Here is a 25,608-nt window from a genome sequence, read left to right on the forward strand (position 1 = left end):
GCTGGGAGACTTCAAGGTTCACGTGGGCAATGACAGTGAGACCTGGAGGGGCGTGATTGGGAGGAACGGCCTGCCCGATCTGAACCCGAATGGTGTTTTGTTATTGGACTTCTGTGCAAACCACAGTTTGTCCATAACAAACACCGTGTTCGAACACAAGGATGTCCATAAGTGCACATGGCACCAGGACACCCTAGGTCGCAGGTCGATGATCGATTTTGTAATCGTATCATCAGATCTGCGGCCGTATGTTCTGGACACTCGGGTGAAGAGAGGAGCTGAGCTGTCAACTGATCACCACCTGGTGGTGAGTTGGATCAGGTGGCGGGGGAAGATGCTGGACAGACCTGGCACACCTAAAGGTATTGTGAGGGTGCGCTGGGAACGCCTGGCAGAAGCCCCAGTCCGGGAGATCTTCAACTCCCACCTCCGGCAGAACTTCGACAGCATTCCGAGGGAGGCTGAGGACATTGAGTCCGAATGGACCATGTTCCGCACCTCCATTGTTGAGGCTTCTGCTCAGAGCTGTGGCTGCAAGGTGGTTGGTGCCTGTCGTGGTGGTAACCCCCGAACCAGATGGTGGTCACCGGAGGTGAAGGGAGCCATCAAGCTGAAGAAAGAGTCCTATCGGGCTTGGTTAGCCTGTGGGACTCCGGAGGCAGCTGACAGGTATCGACAGGCCAAGCGGAATGCAGCTCGGGCAGTGGCCGAAGCAAAAACTCGGGTGTGGGAGGAGTTCGGTGAGGCTATGGAAAAAGACTTTCGGACGGCATCGAAGCGATTCTGGCAAACCGTCAGGCGACTCAGGAGGGGAAAGCAGTGCTTCACTCACACTGTTTATAGTGCGGGGGGGGTGCTGCTGACTTCAACTGAGGCTATAGTCGGACGGTGGAAGGAATACTTCGAGGACCTTCTGAATCCCACTGACACGCCTTCTGTAGTGGAAGCAGAGTCTGGGGATGAGGGGGATGACTTGACCATCACTGGGGGTGAGGTCACTGAGGTAGTTAAACAACTCCTTGGTGGCAGAGCCCCTGGGGTGGACGAGATTCGCCCTAAGTTCCTGAAGGCTCTGGATGTTGTAGGGCTGTCTTGGTTGACACGCCTCTGCAACATCGCGTGGAGATCTGGGGCAGTGCCATTGGATTGGCAGACCGGGGTGGTGGTCCCCATCTTTAAGAAGGGAGACCGGAGGGTGTGCTCCAACTTTCGGGGGATCACACTCCTCAGCCTCCCCGGTAAGGTCTATGCCAGGGTGCTGGAAAGGAGGGTGCGTCCGTTAGTCGAACCTCGGATTCAGGAGGAACAATGCGGTTTTCGTCCTGGTCGCGGAATGCTGGACCAGCTCTTTATCCTCTCAAGGATATTCGAGTGTGCGTGGGAGTTTGCCCAACCAGTCTACATGTGCTTTGTGGACTTGGAGAAGGCATTTGACCGTGTCCCTCGGGGTGTCCTTTGGGAGGTTCTGCGGGAGTATGGGGTGTCTGGCCCATTGTTGTGGGCCTTTCAGTCCTTGTACAACCACAGTGAGAGCTTGGTCCGTATAGCCGGTAATAAGTCGGATTCGTTTCCTGTGGGTGTTGGACTCCGTCAGGGCTGCCCTTTGTCACCGATTCTGTTCATAATTTTTATGGACAGAATTTCTAGGCGTAGCCAGGTGGCGGAAGGCTTCTTCCTTGGTGGCCTCAGAGTCTCATCTCTGCTTTTTGCAGATGATGCGGTTCTGTTGGCTTCATCAGGGGGGGGCCTCCAGCTCGCAGTGGAAGGGTTCGCAACCGAGTGTGAAGCGGCTGGCATGAGAATCAGCACCTCTAAGTCTGAGGCCATGGTCCTCAGCCGGAAAAGGGTGGAGTGCCCTCTTTGGCTCAGGAACGAGTTCTTGCCTCAAGTGGAGGAGTTCAAGTATCTTGGGGTCTTGTTCACAAGTGATGGGAGAAGGGAACGGGAGATCAACAGGCGGATCGGGGCTGCTTCTGCAGTGATGCGGACGCTGCACCGGTCCGTCGTGGTGAAGAGGGAGCTTAGCGTAAAAGCGAAGCTCTTGATTTACCGGTCGATCTACGTTCCTACCCTCACCTATGGCCACGAGCTTTGGGTAGTGACCGAAAGAATAAGATCGTGAATACAAGCGGCAGAAATGAGTTTCCTTCGAAGGGTGGCTGGCCTCTCCCTTAGAGATAAGGTGAGGAGTGCGGCCATCCAGGAGGGGCTCAGAGTAGAGCCGCTGCTCCTCCACATCGAAAGGAGCCAGTTGAGGTGGCTCGGGCATCTGATTAGGATGCCTCCTGGCCGCCTCCTGGGTGAGGTGTTCCGGGCATGTCCCACCGGGAAGAGGCCCCGTGGTAGACCCAGGACACGCTGGAGAGATTATGTATCTCGGCTGGCCTGGGAACGCCTTGGGGTCCCTCCAGATGAGCTGGAGGAGGTGGCTGGGGAGAGGGAAGCCTGGGCTTCTCTGCTTCGGCTTCTGCCCCCGCGACCCGGCCCCGGATAAGCGGAAGAAAATGGATGGATGGATGGATGGATGATTGCAAATATGCAAACAGAATTTCTCTAGCACATCAGGATCTTGAGTTACATAACTATGTGAATAAATGCCAATCGCCAAACTCGATGTAAATTATTTTATTAGAAAAGTACACCATAAACATACAACTGCAGAAAAAAGACACAGATGGGGCACCAGGATAGCTCAGGGCCAAGCTTATTTATTGGGAACAATCTTAAAAGCAGTTGTTCTAAGGAATCTTGAGATCTCCTCCCAGGTGCCTCAACCCTGACTCACACCTTACTTCAGTTGACCTGAAACAATCACATGATAGGGTGGGGCAAGGTCTCAGAAGGTATGATGGTAATGACCCACTCCTTTTTTCACACCTTCGCTCATGTGATGACCCACATGATCAACAGTGGGTCAATGACCACCTCCAAATGGGACAGCCACCACTAGGGTTTTAATACCTGGGATTCTCAACCTTTTGGTTTTAGAACTGAACAAGGTAAAATGTCTTCAAAGAAACTGAATGAAGTCTTTTCTTTTCTTTCTTTTTTAATAATATAATCAGTCTTTGGTATAATTTGGTTTGTGACAACAGCTGCTTTAGGCTCTTTATAGATTATCCTTACACAAGTAACAAATGAATCACCAAAACCTAATACAGATAAGGACATTCAGATTGATCTAAAGTCTTCTTGGCGTTGAGGGAGACCACAACTGAATCCTCCCTGCTGCATTGGGGAAATAGATTAGATTAAGGAGTTGATATATATGTTTATTGGATGTGAATTCTGTCTGATCCGGATGTATGATTTTAGCAATATTAGATGGTCATTTTTCCCTTGTTCCTGGTCACGTCGCTGTCATTAGTTTTCCTCTGTGTGCGCTGAATCTTCAAGTGTGAAGTTTCTAGTTCATGTCGAGGATTAAGTTTCTAAGTTTATCTCAAGTGTCAAGTTTCAGTCCGCCGTTGGGGTCCAATGCTGCCTGCCACACAGCAGTGACAAATATGCGTTTTAAGACAGCTACACAGCTAGACAACATCTTGGTTAGTAATTTGGCTTCCACTGGAAGAATTCATACCGTTCTATATGATGAGAAAAGTGACAAAAGGAAGGTCATAGTCCTTTTTCAAAATCAGAGCTCTTGCCAAGATAAAGTGAACCTGATACCCACATCCCATGTAGAGTGATTTAATATTTGAATGATCGGGGGGTGCCAATAATGTGCTCTGTGCTTTATAAAATTCTGCACCAGCTTTATTGTTTGGAAACTGCCTTTACAACAGTATGGCCAATGTAAAATATGCTTCCAAATCTACCTCTGCCACATCATCCAGTTTAGTAAATTTACTCTTCTCTAAAAAAAATTGTCTAAGGTAACCTGACAGAGGTGTTTGTGCTGTAAAAGTCTTCAATACACTTATTTATTGCTTGGGGGTCAATGACCAATTGACCAGTACTGTTCCTGATCACAAGTATGAGGCCTGTGACTTTATTAATATTCTCGTAAGCTGTTTGTGTGTGGTATATTTTCTTTTTGCAGCTGATGAACCAAGAACACACTTGCTTTGCACACAATGGTAAATGGACTAGTTCTTATATAACGCTTTTCTACACAGATATGAGCACTCAAAGTGCTTACACAACACGTTTTACATTTACCCATGCACACCCATTCATACAAGCACTTCCATGATTAATTAATTAAGCTAAGTGCTTTAATTATGTAACATTCACTCACATTCATACTCCGACGGAACGGTCAGAGAGCAACTTGGGGTTAAGTATCTTGCCCAAGGATACATTGGCATGCAGCCAGCAGTAGCCAGGAATTGAACCACTGACCTTCCGATCAGTAGGTGACCTGCTCTACCTACTGAGCTACAGCCACCCATCAAGAAGTACAATGAATCATAATTGTACTTCAATTTTAATTCAAAATTCATTTCTCATTCCTCAGGCATATCATGTTTTGTTCTTCTAAAAAAATCAAATATGTCACTGTAATTGACCGGTTCCATGTAAATAAACTGACTGCCAAAAACTGCAAAGAACAGAAAACTCCCAATTGTAAACAATGGGTGAACAGAGTGTAATGCATGTTTAACTCAGGTGTTTCTCAGTATGGGTTCCTTGCATTTAACATTTTCATTAATGACTTTTAAATGTGTGCTCTCTTACCTTACACATTTCCTGTGGCCAGTCCTCATCTCCTTTCACCAGATAACCAGGAATGATGAATTGAGTAGCTCTCTTACTGCCGTAGTTGGATGCCTCAATGGTTTGGTCAGCTTTGATCTCCTGATGGTTTGTTGGGAAAACACTAAATACAAAGATCTTAAAAGACATTCACAAGCCTAACTGAAGGCAATGCAGTGCTTACTCACTTAGTATTATTATGGTTTTAAGTAAATGAGTAAATAAAATCTCAAAAATATATATATTAGAAAATGATTTTGATACAGAAGAAATCATGGCTAGAAGTTGAGCCTGAGACAAAAATGTAAGTAGAAAAGCCCTTTCATATGATTTAATGTTAATGACCAGTGCCATTATATGGCTAGTTTCTGTACTTATGTTTTGAAGGCTCAGAAGTGCTAAAATTAATAAGATGACTTCAAAACTGCCAAATTTAAAATAAATGTATTAATGATTTTGTACCAAAACCAATCACCCATTTCCCAGGCGGTCAGATGGGAGCTTTTCTCAGATTTGACTGATTTCATATGGAATGACTCTACAGAATATACAGCTCTAAAGCTCTAAAAGGAACCTGCCTGATTTATCTAACTCAGTTCTTTTGAGTCAGCGGTATTGAGAAAGGTGATACTGTAGCAAAACAGCTTGTCATTCTAAAAAAATATAATTTTGAGGGTGTGAAAAGTAGTAGCTTAAAACCATAAATAAACTTCACAAAAAATGGTAAATTAGAAATAAATAATAATAATTAGAAATAATTTATTTTAAATTCAAAATAGCTAAACAGTTCAAATTTGCAGGGTGTGACTTTTGGCTCAGCTGCAGGGGAGGAGAAGAGCAGTGGGCTCAATGAGCCGGCTATCATATAATTGTGTCTTTCCTGTTTCAGTGCTGTGCTGGGACTGAAGAGGCAAATGAGTGCAACTGGCATCAGGGAAGCTGCTACAACAAGCTGAAGTTTGCTAGGCAGTATTGTGGGAAGCAGTACAGTGTAAACTCTGTATTTGAGCAATAAAGAATTGTGTAGTGCTCTGACAATGCTTTGTCAACTGTGTTTATGTTGGGGTTCCTGTAGTGGGTGGCATGCTACACTGGCACCCAACTGTCTCCAAAACTAGGATGTCAGAACCCCAGCCCATGCAACCAGTGCAAGCACTGATGCAGATGGTGATGGAGCTGGCCCAAATGCAACTGGAGAAGGCCGTGGTGCAGCGTCAGCAGATCCAGGCTGAGCAGCAAACACAGGTATTGGAAAACTTGGGCATTTAGTCTGGGTCAGTGCCTCAACTACCACCACTCCCCCAGATACCAGTCATCACACTGCATAAGATGAGGGAGGCGGATGACCCAGAGTACTTCCTGGATATGTTTTTCAGGCCACAGTAGGGGCATGTAGCTGGCTGGAGACTGACTGGGCAGGGTAACTGCCCCTGTTGTCTGGAGAGGCTCAGACGGTGGCACTGAGCTCACCACCAGCAATGCAGGGCAGCTTTGGGCACATCCACCATGTGGTGTTAAATCACCTAGGCTTCTCCCCAGTGGACCATCACTATGCTTCCACAACTCCTATATGGGGACAGGAGATCAGCCATTTGCCTATGCCTAGAGGCTCAAGGACACCACGGACAGATGGTTGCAGCTGGGGCCAGAACTGGTGGTCCTAGAGCAGTTTGTGGCTCCTGGTATGGAGGTTTTTGGAGGGGCTCCTGGCAAGAACATCAGAGTTGGTTTGCTGCCACCAGCCAGCAAGCCTAGAGGCAGCAGTCATGTTGGTGGAGGAGCATCTGGCAGCTCAGCCAAAGGATCTGTTCAATCCTGTTGCAAAAGGAAACTCTTTGCGTCTCTTGGAGTCCCACCATCAGCCATGGAGTGACCACCAAACCCTGGTTTGGCTTGGGGCATTGTTGGAGGCAGAGTGAGTAGATATTGGATGCGTAAATGGTGACATTCACAAATATGCCATGGTGCCTGTTGAAATTTAAAATAAGGGGTTCAATAGGGTGGGGCAATATTTGGAGGTGCACTCACGACATTTAGGGTCATTTGTGCTGTGCTCAGTGGTGATGCAAGACTGTACAACACTGCTACCAGGGAGGAGGAACCTGCTGGGTCTTCTCAGGAGACCCCATCAGTTTCTGTAATTTGTCCCACAAAATATTTTCCATTGGACCACTTTTGTGATGACACTATGTTCAACCTTTGACCAAGTGATAAAAATTAATGGTTACATGGTGCACTCTGACACCGCACAGTCAGGGACAGATTGTACGGCGTGAATTGTGACACTCACACTGGAGAGGAACACACTCAGCTGTTGTCTAAAAGCCATCAGTAATTAATTTTTCAGGTGGCTCATTATAATCTGATGGCTGATCAAATGCGAAATGAGAAAACTCAAGATCGAATTCAAAAGGCTGGATGTTTGGCGGTATGTGTGCCAGTGGTGCACGTCCTGTATGGAATACCAGTTAGTAAACCAGCTGGCCACTCCAAAACCACCTTTCTATCTGTTATCATTAAAGGAGGTGTGGTTTGAATGCATTGGCATGGACATCATCCTGCCATTTCACTGGAGAGCACAGGGATATATTGTTTTGGTTCTAGTGAATTATCCAACACAATATCCCAAAGCAGTGCTGCTGTGCAGCATTTCTGTAAAAAGTGTGGTGCAGGCACTGTTTCAGGTCATCTCCGGAGTCTGCGTCCTGAATGACATGATCACCAGGGTACTTTATTCCTGTCTCACACTTTAAAAGAGCTGGACACCTTACTGGGCTTAAGTCTCCACTGAATACAGCAGAGGGTCAAGACTTTACACCAGGAGATAAAGTCTTGTATTAGGTGCCAATTTCAATCATTTCTGCTTTACTCTATTGTGATAACCATCTAAACACTGGCCCAGAGAATGGATGTTGTTACATTACACTGTGGATGTGTACTCCCCCTGCCCAGTCGCACCAGTCAACAGCACCACTTGGAAACTTCCCCAGGTGTGATGTGCATTCACAACGCTATAGTTTACCTGAACACAAAAGGCAAATAGTTCAGGAGGAATTAGCTGCCATGCTGGAGCTGGGAGTACTAGAAAGGTTTCACAGTGCATGGTGTAGTTCCATAGTTCTTGTGCTGAACAAAGATGGGTCTATTGTCTATTATAGGTGATTGAGTTATTGCATCGCCTGGGTCAGCAAACTCCTGAGCTGGATGGGCACTGCTTGCTTTTTTATGACACTGGCTTTGATCAAGGGCTACTGGCAGATTCCCTTGAGTTGAAGGAAAGGACTGTTTGCCCCTCTGTATGGCAGTAATTAATCCATTACTTACAAAGTCATCAGATGTCTTAGCTAATTACAGGCCAATCTCTAACCTTCCTTTTATTTATAAAATTATTTTATTTCTATATAAAATTCTAGAAAGAGTAGATGTAAAACCGCTTAATGATCATTTGCAGAGGACTAGTTCATTTGGAGTTTCAGTCAGGTTTCAGAATTCATCACAGTACAGAAACCACATTAGTGAAGGTTACAAATTATCTTATTATGACCTCTGACAGTATGCTCATCTCTGTGCTTGTTCTGTTAGACCTCAGTGCAGCTTTTGAAAATGTTGAACATATTTTATTACAGACACTGGAACACACTATAGGTATTAAAGGTACTGCGCTGCACATATTAAACAAACATGGAGGACTGCTAACTTCCATTTGCACAATATTGGAAATGTCCTGTCTCAGAGTGATGCCGAAAAACTAGCTCATGCATTTATTACTTCTAGGCTGGACTATTGTAAGTCATTATTGTCAGGCTGACCTAAAAACTCCCTGAAAAGCCTTCAGTTGTTCTGAAATGCTGCAGCTAGAGTACTGACAGGGACTAGAAAGAGAGAGCATGTTTCTCCCATATTGGCTGCTCTTCATTGGCTCCCTGTTAAATCCAGAATAGAATTTAAAATTCTTCTCTTCACATACAAGGTCTTAAATAATCAGGCCCTGTTTTATTTTAAAGACTTCATTGTATCATATCGTCACAATAGAGCACTTTGCTCTCTGACCACAGGCTCACTTGTGGTTCCTAGGGTATTTTTCCTTTCCTTTTTGTTAAAGCTTTTAGTTAGGGCTGGATCAGGTGACCCTGAACCCTCCCTCAGTTATGTTGCAACAGTCTAGGCTGCTGGAGATTTCTTCTTCATTCAGCTCTTTTCACTCTCTCTGATTGTACACCACTTTGCATTTAATTATTAGTTATTATTAATCTCTGGTTTTCTTCTAGAGTGTGTCTTCTATTCTGTCTCCCTCCCTGAGCCTGGTTCTGCTGGAGGTTTCTTCCTATTAAAAGGGAGTTTTTCCTTCCCACTGTTGCCAAGTGCTGCTCATAAGGGGACATCTGATTGTTGGGTTTTCTCTGTATTTTTGTAGGGGTTATTAACCTTACAATATAAAGCACCTTGAGGTGAATGTTATTGTGATTTGGAGTTATATAAATAAATTAATTAAATTGAATTGATACTTTGCTAAGCAAAAGACAAGCAAAATTTCTCTTTGCCTGGTAGTATTGGTTCTGTTGGGTGAAAAGGAGGAACCGAGTGCCAATTTCCTCTGGGTGCCAGGGCAAGGCAGAAGCTGGTCTCTGGGTTGTGCCCCCCCAAGGAGGAAGATCATCAAAGCAGCCCAGCTCATCATAGCAAACCTTAAGTGCTGTGAAAATGAACATAACACTGAAATAAAACCTGAAAAATCAGGCAGAACATCGCATCCTTTTAATTCATGATGTTTAGAAACTTTGTATCTTAAAAACTTTAATTTAAATTTAAGGACGAAATGACAGCAGAAGCAGCAAATAATTGTAGAAGGTCACAAAGTTTCTGAGAACCTAAAAATATAAGTTTAGGTGACAAAAAATCCAATTAATTATTTACCAAAATCATTAAATTACAATAGATTTACCAGTAAACTGAGCTGCACGTGCTCACCAGTAAATATATGCTCACAAATCAAAACACATGACTTTTTTTCTCTTGTAAAAATTAGGAAGCCACTTAAAGAAGAAGTAAAGAAAGTCATTCTGAACCATACTGGGTGGCAGTGGTGCAGTGGGTAGGTGCTCACCTCGCAACCGTCTGAGCACATGCTGTTGTTGTGTCACTGGGCAAGACACTTAACCCACATTGCCTAAGTGTGAATGTGGTTGTGTGTTTGGTGGTGGTCAGAGGGGCCGTAGGTACGAGTTGGCAGCTACACTTCTGTCAGACTGCCAGCTGTGACTACATTAGTAGCTTATCACCACCAAGTATGATTGACGTGTGCATGAAAAGTGTCTTTGAGTACCTTGAGAAGCGCTATATAAGTCTAAGGCATTACTATTTTTATCATATTGTCAGGTTTAACAGGGTTTTGCCATAATCCCTTACAAAAGGGCACTTTTTACTTGACTTTATATAAGTTCCATCACATTTGCATTTCATCTGACCTATATTGACCTGTATTATATTTACAGTGTCATGTATCATATTAGGCCAGGGTTGTACTGATAAAGGTTGTATTGTATTCCTGAAGATAATCACAAACTGAATCAAAGGGATTCCTGAAGAGTGGAACCATACTGAGCTTCTACAGAGCTTCATCTGTCAACTGTGCTCATACATGAGTAATGTGAGTGACTGGCCTTTTACAATGATGTGGTATTAAGTGGTATTAGAACTGGATTAAATAAACACATTAGCTGTTCATATCAAAGAAATGCAAAAGTTATTGTATAAGAACATAATAGCCCACAAAAAAATCTCCAACATGACCTTTCTGGTGATAATATGTTACAAAGTCTAATAAGATGATTTTGATGAAACTAAAGCTAATTAATCCCTTAAGTCCAAGGTCATTTTATTTAATTTATTTAATGACATGATTGAATCTGTCCTAAGAATTGTTGACTGCCACTTTACCAAAAGAAATGAAGCACAAGAATACAGAACCCAGCTTTAGTCTACGAAGGATCAAGCAGCTTCTTCTTTGAGTGTGCAATGCTGAGTAACCTTCAAAAAAATTGCAGCCAACCAACAAAATAAAGTTACTTACCATATGACGCGCCAGTAAGTAGGAAAACCAGACCCAAATTCCAAATCAGCAACATCTGTTGGACATAAATTCCTCTAAGAAATTGTTTGCAGAGAAACAAAGCAAAAATATGAATGGGATTATGCTGTGTGCTCACCCTGACTCCAGACATAAAAAGTTTAAAACTAGATCTGACTCAGCTTTAAATGCTCCTGCCAGCTGCATTTTTACCCACATAGGAGCAGGGAAACACACAGGTGGCACAAAGACTGATATGTCAAGAGCGGCAGGTCAGAAGAGGTCAGACATCAGTCACATGAGCTCTTTATACATACCTCTGCCAGCAGTTCAGATTGTGAACAGATGTGTTGCTCATGTTATAACTGTTTGTCCAAAGTGTATCCACAGCTAGCATGAGCAGTCAGCAGTAGTACTACATGCCAGAGTTGTCATATTTACAAAGTCTAAAGTTGGTCTCGTTTAGACAGTTTGGACATTTCAGACACTTTTTTTTCTTTTTTTTTTTTTTCTTTTTTTTTTACTTTTCTGTCAGTTCATAAAGTACTCTTCTTGGTTAGGTTTAGGAATAGGTTAGGTTCAAGTTATAAATTATTATGGATCTTTTTGTCCAGTTATGGCAAAAGCATACTGTCACGTGTTCAGTTAGACTGAGATTTGGGATCTCTGGAGACCAAATCTTGTATGTGTTGAATTGTTTCACAAACCATTCCAGAACAATGTTTGGAGTATGACAGGGCATATTATAGATGCTATTTCTGCCATTAGGGAATACCAATGAGATAAATAGGTGAATGTGGTCAGTCAAAGCAGCATCTATATAAATCCCAGGACTTAGTGTGTCTTACTAAAACATTGACATCACATGTGCTCCACCTTTTTTTTTTATCCCATTCCACTGCTGTCTGTTCCCAAGATAAACAACACACACACACACACACACACACACACACACACACACACACACACACACACACACACACACACACACACACACACACACACACAGTGTGTGTTGTTTACCTTGGGAACAGAGAGTGTGTTGGTTCAGTTCTGATACTCACATCTGTTGTGCTGCAGTAGCTATTCTGTAGTACCGGACATCACAGACCAATCTTCACCCCCAACCTTGGAATTTATTATCTGGTCGCTGTTTGTCTTTCCTTTCACCACTTTAGCTGGGTACTAAGTGAATACTTTGGAGATGCACTGACCAACTTGTCTATCTTTTGTCAGAGTCACTTAGGTCCTCCTGTGGCCCATTTTCCCAGCTTCAACAACCCATGTGCCTTACTGAGCTTTGGTCACCCATGACCCTCTCGCCAGTTCACCCCTGTTCCTTCTTTCACTGTTCCATACCACTTTTGATAGATACTGACCACTGCAGACTGGCAACATCCCACAAGAGCTGCAGTTTTGGAGATGCTCTAACCCAGTCATCTAACCATCACAATTTGGCCCTCGTCAGTCTCGCTCAAACCTTATGCTTGTCAATTTTTCCTGCTTCTAAAACATCAACTTTGAGGACAAAATGTTCACTTTCTCCATAATATATACCACCTACTCAGTATTACCATTGTAAAGTCTATTTATTTCCCCATAAATGGAGCCACATTCTTAAGGAAAATGCATTAGTGGGCTGAGCATCAAAGTTGTGGGGGTTGCACCCATGAAAAACTTGCCAAATCTTCTCTGCCAATGGCAAAAGTGTGTGTGGTACTGGCTCTTGTTTGGTGGTGTTTATTGGACTGGATGATTGAGGTCTGAAGGAACAACGGCAATTTAACAATTTTTTAATTTAACAAACAGGGGCCTCAGTAGCATATGGAAGAACCATACCATACACAGCCACAACAGCTTGGCATCTGATCCTCATGTTGGCCACCAGCTTGGTCACACAGTGTAAGATGGAATCACATTCTTCAACCAGCAGTGACAAGTCAGCCAGTGTAGTTGTGTTGGCACAAAATGTTCAATGGGGTTGAGGTCAGGACTGCAGGCAGGCCATTCCATCCTTACCACTCCCAAATTCCCAAATTGCCACTGGTTAAAGAATCTCATCTTGATAACTCTCTACATTGGAACTGCCTCCAATGATGACGTCTTGTTTTTCCAGTGAGGGAGATGCCACCCCACATCATCATTTCCTCCACCAAAAGATATTACTCTATGATGCAGCAATCAGCACAGCGTTCTCCTCATCTTCTCCACACTTTGACCCAACTGCCATAGAATCTGGACTCATGGCTGAACATGGCATACCTTGGTGCCAGTCAGACACCTGATTGTCAGTACCTGGGGTACCAGCAACTCACAAGAGCAATAGCAGAATAAGCTGTTTGGCATTGGCGGAGAAGATTTAACAAGTTTTTCACGTGGGCACAACCCACATACTCAGCTCTGTTGCTCAACCCATAAATGCATTTTCTTTGCAAATGTGACTCCACTTAAAGGGAGTTAAACAGGCTTTCAAACAGTAAAAGATTTATTGCCAAGAAGCATTGTTACAACAAATAAATAATCAACCAAACACAAATTTCCTTACTTTTTGTGCTTAGTTTAATATTTTTTGAATTATAGCTCATGCATTTCCTTCTGTGTGTTATCTTAAAAGAAAATACATGTTTATGACAATACTATAAAGCACTTTTGTAAACAGTATATGATATGTTTACAAAACAAATGAAATGATGCATCATTATATTTGGTACCTTCAGAAACCCTAGGGTTTTGAATAGAAAGAGTATTTATGCACACAACATGAGTTTGTAATGGTCATAGGAAAATGGTTGGCTGTGCCTCTGGGATCCTGTAAATTACATTATTGATGGTGGGTCCATAATATTTGTGCTTCCTTAATTTTTGAACAGTTTCTGTTTCTCCAATAGATGGCAATAGAGAGCAAGTGAATGTAGCCTCTTCTCCCTCCCTCGCCCATGTTCTATCAGACCTCAGCAGATCCCAGCTACCAGTCATGTCACTTAATTTGATTCACAATGGCCATCCAGACAGTATTTAATACAAGCAGTGCTTCTAACAACCTGAAAACTTCTATCATATGTTTAAATCTTTTGCTATGTTCTCCTGATTATAGTGAACAAAAAAAAAAACATGTATATATTACTGCAAGATGTTACAATTACTGTTTAAAAAAACAATAGGGCAATGAATATTTGACCCAAAACAATCATCATGGTGTCATTGTTTCCTAACACGGCAACTACAGCTCCTATGTCCATTGAAGAGCAAGACTGTCCCAACCAAATTGAACTATGTTTGGAATGTGCTGTGCTAAATCAATTCAGTCTTGAATGTTAGTTAATGGACTTTCACACTACACATCTATATACCCAGATATTGATCTTGATTGAATGTAATTATTCAGGGATTTCATTGGTCAAAAATACAGTCTCTACATACATTTTTGTATAAATTCATGTCTTTTAGTGCTTTTAAACTTATCACCTACCAGTAGACCTGCAGCTCAAAAACACTAAGAGTGGTCAGATCTGGTAAACAGACTGGTTGGGGCCAATCTTTGCCAGATGATGCAGTGTTGGGGTTTTTCTCTGTGAAGAGTGTTTGGATTTCGACCTGGGTTAATCCCATGTGAAAACAGCCCTGCATGCTCTGCTCTCCTGGGCTCCTGGATAAATATCGGCCAATTAGAGGTGTCTGGGATTGGTTTTAGACAAGGGCTGCAGCTACAGTGTGTGTGTGTGTGTGTGTGTGTGTGTACGGGTGCGCATGTGGGTGTGTATGAAAGGCTTCTGTTCTATTATTTTTTGAGCTGATTATATATAAAATCACATGAAGGGGTGAAGATGGAGCTGGGTTCATAAACTATCTGCAATGAAACATTAAAGGTTTAAATGTTGGGAATATTTTTCTTCTTGTCAAGAAATTTAGCATGTAGAGCTAAACCAACAAGCTCTAACAGTTACTGTATGTCAGAGTCAGATGTATTCTTTTCCTTTGAGTTCAAACTATGTCCAGAAAAAATAGCCAGTGATCCATACATTTCCACTGGGTCACAGGATGGGTATTCAAGGCCTGTAACTGCTTGTTTTTGTTTTGTTTTTTGTATTTTATTTGTAATTATTATTATATTATATTAAGAGAGAGTACGCAAAGATGAGACGATGAAAACATTTGGCAACAGTGAATACGGCACTGAAGAAGTATAAATTCCAGGAGAAAAAACTTTTTAATTCGGGGGCAGAAATTAGCAAACAGAATAACCACCAAGGATTTTTTTTTAAAGATAATACATTGTAAAAGAATAATTTAGTCAACTTTAGTACAAACTATATTATATAAATTATATAATTAATCACACCAAAACTGAAAAGAAACCATAAAAATTACATTCAGATGACAACAGCACATATATATATATTATGTACTTCTTAATGATTGCCAAACATTATTGTTTTTGTGTGAGTAGGTTCTCATTCTCAGACATTTTTCTAATCCAGGTTTTCCAATCATTTTTGCGCATGGTTAATGTTGTGAACTGGTTTATTTTTAAACCCAAACCATGCTCTTTTCCTACAACTAACCCAGCAGTTTTTAGCGCATGAACCTAACCAGTGAATGTAAATATTCAGTAACGCAGGATGTAAACATAAGGGATCTCTAAAGCAAGTATCACAGACAAATTTAAATATCATTATGATCAAGTGTTATCAGTGACTCTATTGATGCATTTTTTCTGTGCCGGTGATCTCTGAAGTTGATGTTCCTTTAGAGAGTTAAAAATATCTCAGTTCAATTTTATTTATATAGCAAGAATCACCTCTAAGGTAAAGACCCTACAATAATACAGAGAAAACTCCCAAAAATCAGATGCTCCACTATGAGCAAGCACTTGGTGACAGTGGGAAGGAAAAACTCCTTTTTACATGAAGAAACCTCTGGCAGAACCAGGCTCAGGGAGGGGCAGTCATCTGCTGTGACTGGTGAGGGGAAGAAGACAGGATAAAAGATGCATTGTGGAAGAGAGCCAGAAATTAATAATAACTTATAATTAAATGCAAAATGGTATACAATCAGAGTGAGTGAAAAGAGGTGAGTGAAAAAGAAACACTCATGGGAACCCTCCAGCAGCCTAGGCCTATGGCACTTACTATGTTTCCACCGCCGAGATGCCTGTGTTCATGCCAGTGCTGGTGTCAGTTTCAATGAACCGGCAAAACGCTTAAGAACCACGCTTTGTGAACTGATCCTTTACATTTAAGTGTGGGTGGGTCCTCGTCTGGAAACAGAAGCCGAAAGGCACAAACGTGGGAGAACACGCTCCCCTTTCGTGTGCTGCAAATGTATTTTATGGTCCAAACAAAACTACTGCAGCATCTGTGTGCAGCACAGAGGTAAAAACAGACAGCGATTAGAGCAAGACGACAAGTACGTACTTTGCATCCTTTTATAAGGGCCACTGTAACTAAGGGAGGGTTCAGGGTCACCAGATCCAGCTTTATCAAAAAAATAAAGTTTTAAGTTTAATCTTAAAAATAGAGAGGGTGCCTGTCTCCTGAATCCAAACTGGGAGCTGGTTCCACAGAAGAGGGGCCTGAAAGCTGAAGGCTCTACTTCCCATTCTACTTTTAAATTCTGAGAACCACAAGTAAGCCAGCAATCTGAGAGCAAAGTGCTCTTTTGTGTTGATATGGTAAGAGGAGGTCTTTAAGATAAGATGGGGCCTGATTATTCAAGACCTTGTATGTGAGGAGAAGAATTTTTAATTCAATACTGGATTTAACAGGGAGCCAATGAAGAGAAGCTAATATGGAAGAAATATGCTCTCTCTTTCTAGTCCCTGTCAGTACTCTAGCTGCAGCATTTTGGATCAGCTGAAGGCGTTTCAGGGAGCTTTTAGGACAGCCTGATAATAATAAATTGCAATAGTCCAGCATAGAAGTGATAAATGCATGAATCAGCTTTTCAGCATCACTCTGAGAAAGGATGTTTCTAATTTTAGAAATAATCTGCAAATGCAAAAATGCAGCACTACATATTTGCTTAATATGCACATTGAAGGACATATCCTGGTCAAAAATCACTTCAAGATTCCTCACAGTGTTACTGGAGGCCAAGGTAATGCCATCCAAGGTAAGTATCTGGTTAGATACCATGTTTCTAAGGTTTGTGGGGCAGAGTACAATAACTTCAGTTTGATCTGACTTTAGAAGCATTTAGAAGACTTTATGTCTTGAAGACATTCCTGGCTCCATGGATAGATAAAGCTGGGCATCATCTACATAGCAATGAAACTGTATGCAATGCTTTATAATAATACCGCCTAAGGGAGCCATCTAGCCGCTTCACACTCGGCTGCGAACCGTTCCACTGCGAGCTGGAGGCCACCACCTGACGAAGCCAACAGGACCACATTATCCGCAAAAAGCAGAGATGAGATTCTGAGGCCACCAAGGAAGAAGCCTTCCGCCACTTGGCTACACCTAGAAAATCTGTCCATAAAAATTATGAACACAATTAGTGACAAAGGGCTTATTGCCAGCTATACGGACCATGCTCTCACTGCGGTTGTACAGGGACTGAATGGCCCGCAACAACAAGCCAGACACCCCATACTCCCGCAGGACCTCCTACAGGATACCCCGGGGGACATGGTGGAATGCCTTCTCCAAGTCCATAAAGCACATGTAGACTGGTTGGGAAAACTCCCACGCACACTCAAATATCCTCGAGAGGATAAAGAGTTGGTCCAGCGTTCCACAACCAGGACAAAAACCGCATTGTTCCTCTTGGATCTGAGGTTCAACTAACAGGCAGACCCTCCTTTCCAGCACCCTGGCATAGACCTTACCAGGGAGGCTGAGGAGTTTGATCCCTCAAAAGTTGGAGCACACCCTCCGGTCTCCCTTCTTAAAGATGGGGACTGCCAATCCAGTGGCACTGCCCAAGATCTCCACGCGATGTTGCAGAGGTGTGTCAACCAAGATAACCCTACAACATCCAGAGCCTTCAGGAACTCTCCTTACACTACAGAAGGTGTGTCAGTGGGATTCAGGAGGTCTTCGAAGTATTCCTTCCACCGTCAGTTGAAGTCAGCAGCACCCCACCCGCACTATAGACCGTGTGAGTGGAACACGGCTTTCCCCTCCTGAGCTGCCTGACGGTTTGCCAGAATCATTCAATGCCATCCGAAAGTCTTTTCCATAGCCTCACCGAACTCCGAGTTTTTGCTTCAGCCACTGCCCGAGCCGCGTTCTGCTTGGCCTGCCGATACCTGTCAGCTGCCTCCGGAGTCCCACAGGCTAGCCAAGCCCGATAAGACTCCTTCAGCTTGATGACTCCCTTCACCTCCGGTGACCACCATCTGGTGGCGGAAGCAGCTGGCACGAGAATCAGCACCTCTAAGTCTGAGGCCATGGTCCTCAGCCGGAAAAGGGTGGCTGGCCTCTCTCTTACAGATAGGGTGAGGAATGCGACTATTCAGAAGTGGCTCAGAGTAGAGCCACTTCTCCTCCACATTGAGAGGAGCCAGCTAAGGTGGCTCGGGCATCTGATTAGAATGCCTCCTGGGTGCCTCTTGGGTGAGGTGTTCCGGACATGTCCCACCGGGCAGACCCAGGACACGCTGAAGAGATTATATCTCTCGGCTGGCCTGGTAATGCCTTGGGTTCCCTGGATGAGCTGGTGGACGTGGCTGGGGTGAGGGAAGTCGGGGCTTCTCTGCTTAGGCTGCTGCCCCCGCAACCTGGCCCCGGATAAGCGGAAGACAATGTATGGATGCATGGATGGGAACCATTTATAATGTGAATAAAACTGCTCTAGCACAGAACCCTGTGGAACTCCATAATTAACCTTAGTGTGTGAAGAAGACTCCCCAACTTAACGAACAAACTGGAGTCTATTAGATAAATATGATTCAAACCACTGCAGTGCAGTACCTTTAATACTTATGGCATGCTCTAATCTCTGTAATAAAATGTTATGGTCAACAGTATTGAGTGCTGCATTGAGGTCCAACAGGACAAGCACAGAGATGAGTCCACTGTCAGAGGCTGTAAGAAGATCATTGGTAACCTTCACTAATGCTGTTTCTGTACTGTGATGAATTCTGAAACCTGACTGAAACTCTTCAAATAAACCGTTCCTCTGCAGATGATCAGTTAGCTGTTTTACAACTACTCTTTCAAGAGTCTTTGAGAGAAAAGGAAGGTTGGAGATTGACCTATAATTAGCTAAAACAGAATCATGGGTCAAGCGATGACTTTTTTGTTTAATGGTTCATTACTGCCATCTTGAAAGCCTGTGGTATGTAGCCAACTAATAAAGACAGATTGATCATATTTCAGATTGAAGCATCTATTATTGGTCGGACTTCTTTTAGCAGTCTAGTAAAAATGGGGTGTAACAGACATGTTGATGATTTGGCAGAATATATATTGAAGAAAGAAAGATCAGTCGGACAGAAATATTTTAGTTACCTCCAATTGATATACTAGGGTGTCGTTGCTGCTGACATGAATTATTATTTTACAAAATCTAGGTCATCTCAATACTCATGCATGCTAGTTCATACTTCGCAAATTTACTCAGGAGTCTGAACTTCCCAAGGACTGGAGGAAGCAGGGCATTAATTCTACAATTGGAACCGCAGCATACTTAATAACATCACAGCTCAGGTCCAGTGTGTTTTTACTGTCTTTCCCCCTTAGTTTCACTGATTAATATTTACAGTGGGAATTGTCCACAATACACCTAATTACTAGTTCTTTTAAAAAATAGTTTAAAAAGTGTTTTTAAGCACTTTGGCAAAATGCTCAGCTATAAAAAAATAAAAGACCATCAATGTAAAATTATTTTGTATGCCACTATAAAAAAATACAGAATGAAACACAGAATAATCCACAGATCTGACATTTTAGTAACATACATGTGCCATATAAACTATAATTTTATAAATCTAGAGGTGCTGACCATTATTATATTAATCTCGCCTTTAGCTCTAAAGAACACCTCCCTGCCTTAGTCATCTTCATTACATTATTAGTAATCTTCTGACAGCCACAGATTTATATGATCTGTTTCCGCATGTCTAACATGCTTCATGCAGTTAAGGAACAACAGTCACTATAGGACTGAAGCCCAAACTTCATCTTTTTTCCATAAAAACAATATACATGCATACACAACAAAAAAAAAAAAAAATCAGATGCTAAAATTATTTTATTTTTATTCTAGCAGACTCCCAACATTTACAACAGACTGCTGATGTTTAGAATAGAGTTGAATAAATATTAAAAACATATAATTTGATCATTTCTGGACATGACATTAGTTTGCAGAATCTGTTTGAATGGCATCAACATGCTCCTCCGGATGTCTCTGTTCTCAGTGAAAAGGCTGTCATATTTCTTTCTGGATTCAGTTTTTTTGTGTTGTCATTTTAATTCAAAATAAGCTGTTAGAAAAAGAATAACACATTTTTAAGTCAAGGAATAAAGATGAGCAACTGATTCATTTCCAAATACACCGACAGCGCTCCACTAAGACATTAAAGTTAAACAAAAACTATTCAAGGTTAGCTTTAATCTCAGCCAAACTGATTTACTCAGGAACAACTGAATCACTAAAATAAACCAAACATAAACCGTTAGATATCATTTGAGTGAATTATATCTGTGTTTAACTTCCACTCAGCGGCGAAAGCCAGCAGGGATTTGAAAAGGATGTGCCGGGAGTCATGCGCTCTCTCCCGATATAGTGAGCCTCGTCAGCCCAGTCAGCTGACAGCTAGCGAGGCGAGATGGTAAAGCAGTGGCAACGGACATCTCTGAAAACGTTGGAGCACTTTTGCAAATGAGCAATATCTTGATAAATTGAGCAGATATTTGAGGTTTACACATTTACATTCTCACCTGAAAACATCGTAAAAGTTTATTTTGTGTCACAGAAACAGTCATATTTCAAACATTTTGGCCCCTCTCCTCTGCCATTGCCACATTTGGGTTTTGATGTGCAATGAATGATGAGATATGGAAGGCTAGACCGGACCCATCCTTCAAATCCAGGGACCACATTTGGAGGAGCCTTCGAATTTGGACAACCTCCGTTGCCTCACTGTGACGTGATCGGCCTACAAATGCAGCCTTCGAAGAATGCAGCCCCTGAATTTGGACACAGCTTACGATCTGGGTTAATGGAGGCCTCAGATTCGTGATTCATGATTCAGTAGGAAGATTCAACTCATTAACCCAGGCGATTCAAGTACTGGCCAGTACTTACTTTGAATTGGAACAATACTTGGACTGAGACTGATGACATTTCAAGTCCACACAAGTACACATATTGAGAAAGCCCCCAACATTTATTCTTACCCAGCAGTTTCAGGGACCCTGGAAGGCAATCAACAATGGTCACTGGTGTCTTGTTTCATACTTCTCAATACAGAGTCGCCAATAACCAGAGCGTTTTCCGCAGAGGGTGTGTTGCCAGATGGGAAAATACAATTAGAAATGTGAATGGAAATTTGGATTCGGTTCATCCTTTATAAACTGGATCAGAACACTACACAGCTCTCCGAATGCGCGTGTTAGGACAAATGATCTCATTTCACAAAGTTTCAGTCTGCAGAGGGGCACTAGGCAGGGCTGCCCACTCTCTGCCTCTCTTTTTGTAATTTTCATTGAGCCGCTAGCAGCAGCAATCCGTCAAAATGTAAATATTAAAGGGATTCAAACTGAAAATATGGACCATAAACTTAGCCTTTATGCTGATGATGTATTACTTTTCCTTGGGAATTCACAAGGCTCTCTTTTGAAGACTATCACACTGATAGATAAGTTCTCATCTATATCTGATTACTCTATCAATTGGAGTAAATCAACAGTTTTGCCTCTGAATTGTAATTTCCAGAGAACCTCTAGGACCCCACTAAAGTCAGGAAATATTAGATATTTAGGCATAAATTTTTCCGCCAGGCTCTCAGACTTGGTACGATTAAATCATATCCCCTTATTAAAAACAATAGAGGATGATCTCACACGTTGGAACAGTTTACCTATATCACTCATGGGAAGAGTTGCTGCCATTAAAATGATGGTTTTACCAAAAATTAATTATCTATTTTCATTGATCCCTAATAAACCTACTCTTCCTTGGTTTAAGTCACTAGATTCAAACATCTCAAAATTTTTATGGAAAAACAAACCGTCAAGAATAAGCTTAAAAACTTTACAAAAGCCAAAACACAGTGGAGGTCTAGAATTACCAAACTTTTATTACTATTTCTTAAGCAGTAGATTGCAGTATATTTCAAAGTGGATCAAATCCAATTCATTAGACAACCCATGGCTGGATCTAGAACAGGCGTTTTGTGGAAAAATAAAAATCTCAGATTTACCTTTCATTAGTTCCAGTATTAAACATCATAACTGCTATAAAGTCCTTAGTATAAATACCTCTCTGACAGCCTGGTGGGAATTTTTAAAAATAACTACCGTATTTTCCGGAGTATAAGTCGCACTTTTTTTCATAGTTTGGCTGGGGGTGCGACCTATACTCCGGAAATTACGGTATTCAGAAAAAGACTGGAATAATTGGAACTGCAGCTGACGACGAGTCTGACTAACGCGACACAGAAGAGGAAGCGGCGCTTCGTCTACGGAGTGTACGGAATTGTTTAGAAGTGACACCGAGGATGAAGAATTCAATGGATTGATGGTTTGGTTAACTTGTTAGTATGTTCTTTATGCTATGGTTATCTGAATAACTTAATGTTACGTTAACATACTGTAGCGATTCTCTTAGTTAGAGAGCGTGTTGATGTTGTGGGATTTCGGACTGTTCGGGAGGTTCGTGAAGGCAGCATGGAGAGAGAGAAAAGACCGAGAGCTTGCCTGTGTGTGTGTGTTGCTGTTCCGCTGTTGTAGTTGTGGTTGGCGTGGCTGTGGCCTACAGCAGCCGTTTTTCTGTTAATAAAGACGACCTTTGTTGTGAATATCGCCGACTTTGGAAGTGTGTTTACAACGTTACAATACCGAACACGTGTTCGTTGTGCGTCATGTAGTTGAATGTGCTACGTTAGCATAACGTAGGCGTAACCGTGTTCGTCCTGTTCTTTAATCCATTATTATTTTAAATTGCCGTTCAAGATGGAATTTGTGCTCTGGGTCTCGGATTCTATCACCCCCCCCCCCCCCCCCCCCCACAAAAAAAAGTGCGACTTATAGTCCAGTGCGACCTATATATGTTTTTTTCTTCTTTATTATGCATTTTTTGGCTGGTGCGACCTATACTCCGGAGCGACGTATAGTCCGAAAAATACGGTAAGTCTTCACTCATCCCCTGTAAACTAACACCCATTTGGAACAATCCAGATATTTGTCAGAAAAAGAAAATGCTGAATTTTCCATTATGGCGTGATAAGGGTATAAATAACTTAGAACATATTATCCAAGATGGAAATTTTATCACGTTCCAAGAACTTATATCAAAATATAGAATTGGCAACGGTAGATTTCTGGAATATCAACAAGTTAAGTCCATCCTACAGGGAAGATTTAACCTTAATCAATTGAATCTAGAAATGCCTACTTGGGTAACAGAATTTCTTAACCTCTGTACCCCAAAATTGTTATCAAAATTATATAAATTATTAATAAAAACTGATGATTCAGTTTCCCTCCCAATTACAAAATGGGAGCGTGATCTTTCTGTCAACCTGGATCAAAATTTATGGACAGAAATATGTTTAAATATCTTCAAAATGACTAAAAGACCCCAAATACAACTTGTACAATATAAGATTCTCCATAGAACATACTACACTGGACAAAGGATGTTCCAAATGGGCCTTACACACTCAAACATATGCACCCACTGTACAAGCAATTCAGAGGATAATCATTTTCACGCTCTGTGGTCTTGTGTACCAGTTCAGAGATTTTGGCAGAGGATTTGTGAAGATCTATCCACATGGTTTAGCTGTCGTATCCCAACTTCCCCCAGACTATGCATCTTAGGTGATGTCAGTGAATTAATTATGGAGTTAAATATATCACACATAGTTCTTACTGCCTTGTGCATCGCTAAGAAGATGATCCTCATGAACTGGAAGACAAAAAATAAACTATGTATTACTCAGTACAGAAATTTATTAGTAGATCATGTTAGTTTAGAGAGAATGTCTGCTTCTTCTAAAAACAAATTGGAGGAATTTGACTCTCTTTGGTTCCCACTGCTCAGCTCCATTACTTAGTGGGGGTGGTGGGCTGCGGGCTCTGCTCCTGATGTGCTTTGTGGGGGGGTGGGTGGGGACTCCGGAGGCCTAGGGAGCTGGTAGCCTCCTGAGACTGGAGTCCTGGGGCGACCTTCTGGTGATGTCTGTGTGCCTGTCCTGGTTGATGGTGGTGGGGGCTTGGATGGTGCTGCCTTCGGTCCTGGGGTGTGGGCGGGGTGCTTGGGGGGGTGGTGCCGGCCCTCGGTCGGTTGGCTGGTCTTCCCTGTATGGCTTGGGGGCTGGGGTCTGGGGCCCCGTCACTGGGGCCGCGCCGGCTCCCGGTGGGCCCCCCCTGGCGCGGGGGGGGCCTCTGCTGTCCCGGCCGCGCCGCCGGGTGGGGTGGGTTGGCCTGACGTCGGGATGTCCGGTCTACGCTTTTGGGGCCCTGGGGTGCCTGCATTGCAGGGGGGTGGGGTGGGGGATGGGGCCGCGGTGGGGTGGTTGGGGGGGAATGGGAACTGCATTTCCATGCCCAGGCCAGTATGTCCTGTCGCCTGTTTGTGTCTATTGTTGAGTGAATGGGCATCTAGGGGGAGCGGGCCGCCCTCTGCGGTGGGGGCGAGGGCGCCAACCTCGGGTGCTGCAGTGCTCCGGGATGCTGTCACCGCGGCCCCGGGCTCACCTCCCCCTGCCCTGTGCTGGGGTGTGGGAGGTCGGGGTGCCTATTGAGCCAGCGGACAGCTGGCTCTCTTCTTCCAGGATTCTTCCTGGTCATATGCCCCCCCCCCCCCCCCCTCCCCCTCCCCATACACAAACACACACACACACAGAATACACATCACTCACAGATGTAGGATGGAGAGGCCACGTGGAGAGCTGCACCACCACTTGCCTCTCCGTTTTAATTGCACTTTAGTCATTATAACTCACAACACATACACACTTACAACCTGATACACATAGGACCTTTGGGGCAGGCATGTTACTCAGAGGTTGATGAGATGGGCCGCTGAGGTGGCCCCACTCGGATCCTCGTCACTGTCTGTCTCCAAATTTTATTTGCACTTTAGACATGGAGGGTTTTGGGGGGGCAGTGTGGGCAAGCACTGACGACCAACAGTTGGCGCTTGTGGCATAACTGTCCCCTCAATTTTAACTGCACCCTATACACCTCATTCACTCACAAACATTAACACATAGACCTACAAGTTGGGGAGGAGGAGGGGTGGATGGGTCATCTTACACCCCGATTTCTTGCGTCTCGCCCGGGGTAGGGGTCGGGTGGTTCCTTGGGGACCGGGCTGGTGGCGTCCTGGGGTCGCTGTTGGCCCTGGGGTGGTTTCCACTTGCCCCGCCTTCAGAGGGTGGGTAGCTATGGATGAATGTGTGTCTTTGTGTATTTGTCACCGTCTCCGTGAGTATGGGTGGGTGAGTGAATGTGTATGTATGGCATATCTGTGTGTGGGTAAGTATGTATGGGCATGTATGAGTATCTGTGTATAAATGTGTACACGGGTGTCTGGACCTGGGTCTGGGCCTTGTGCCTTGCCTCCTGGCCGCTCCTTGCTGGTTGCCTCCTCCCCCCTACCCCCCTGGGATGGGGGTGCCTTGGGGTTCCTGGGTGGGGCTGGGTGTTCTGGCGTGGGTGCTG

At 43.3% G+C, this 25,608-nt stretch overlaps 1 protein-coding gene across 1 annotated transcript in view; it reads right to left on the bottom strand.

The window, feature by feature from the left end:
* The window catches only part of LOC115777361 (inactive pancreatic lipase-related protein 1-like), a 54,494-nt gene extending 43,517 nt beyond the window's left edge, over positions 1-10,977 (bottom strand). The window contains exons 1-4 of the mRNA XM_030725254.1: positions 10,905-10,977; positions 10,769-10,823; positions 9,240-9,391; positions 4,681-4,800 (exon numbers count right to left, since the gene is read on the bottom strand). Of these exons, the coding sequence (XP_030581114.1) occupies positions 4,681-4,800; positions 9,240-9,391; positions 10,769-10,823; positions 10,905-10,919 (342 nt within the window). The 5' untranslated portion in view covers positions 10,920-10,977. The remainder of the gene's footprint in view (positions 1-4,680; positions 4,801-9,239; positions 9,392-10,768; positions 10,824-10,904) is intronic.
* Between the last annotated feature and the right edge of the window lie 14,631 nt (positions 10,978-25,608).

This window comes from Archocentrus centrarchus, unplaced genomic scaffold (genome assembly GCF_007364275.1).
Source record: "Archocentrus centrarchus isolate MPI-CPG fArcCen1 unplaced genomic scaffold, fArcCen1 scaffold_50_ctg1, whole genome shotgun sequence".
NCBI lineage: Eukaryota > Metazoa > Chordata > Actinopteri > Cichliformes > Cichlidae > Archocentrus > Archocentrus centrarchus.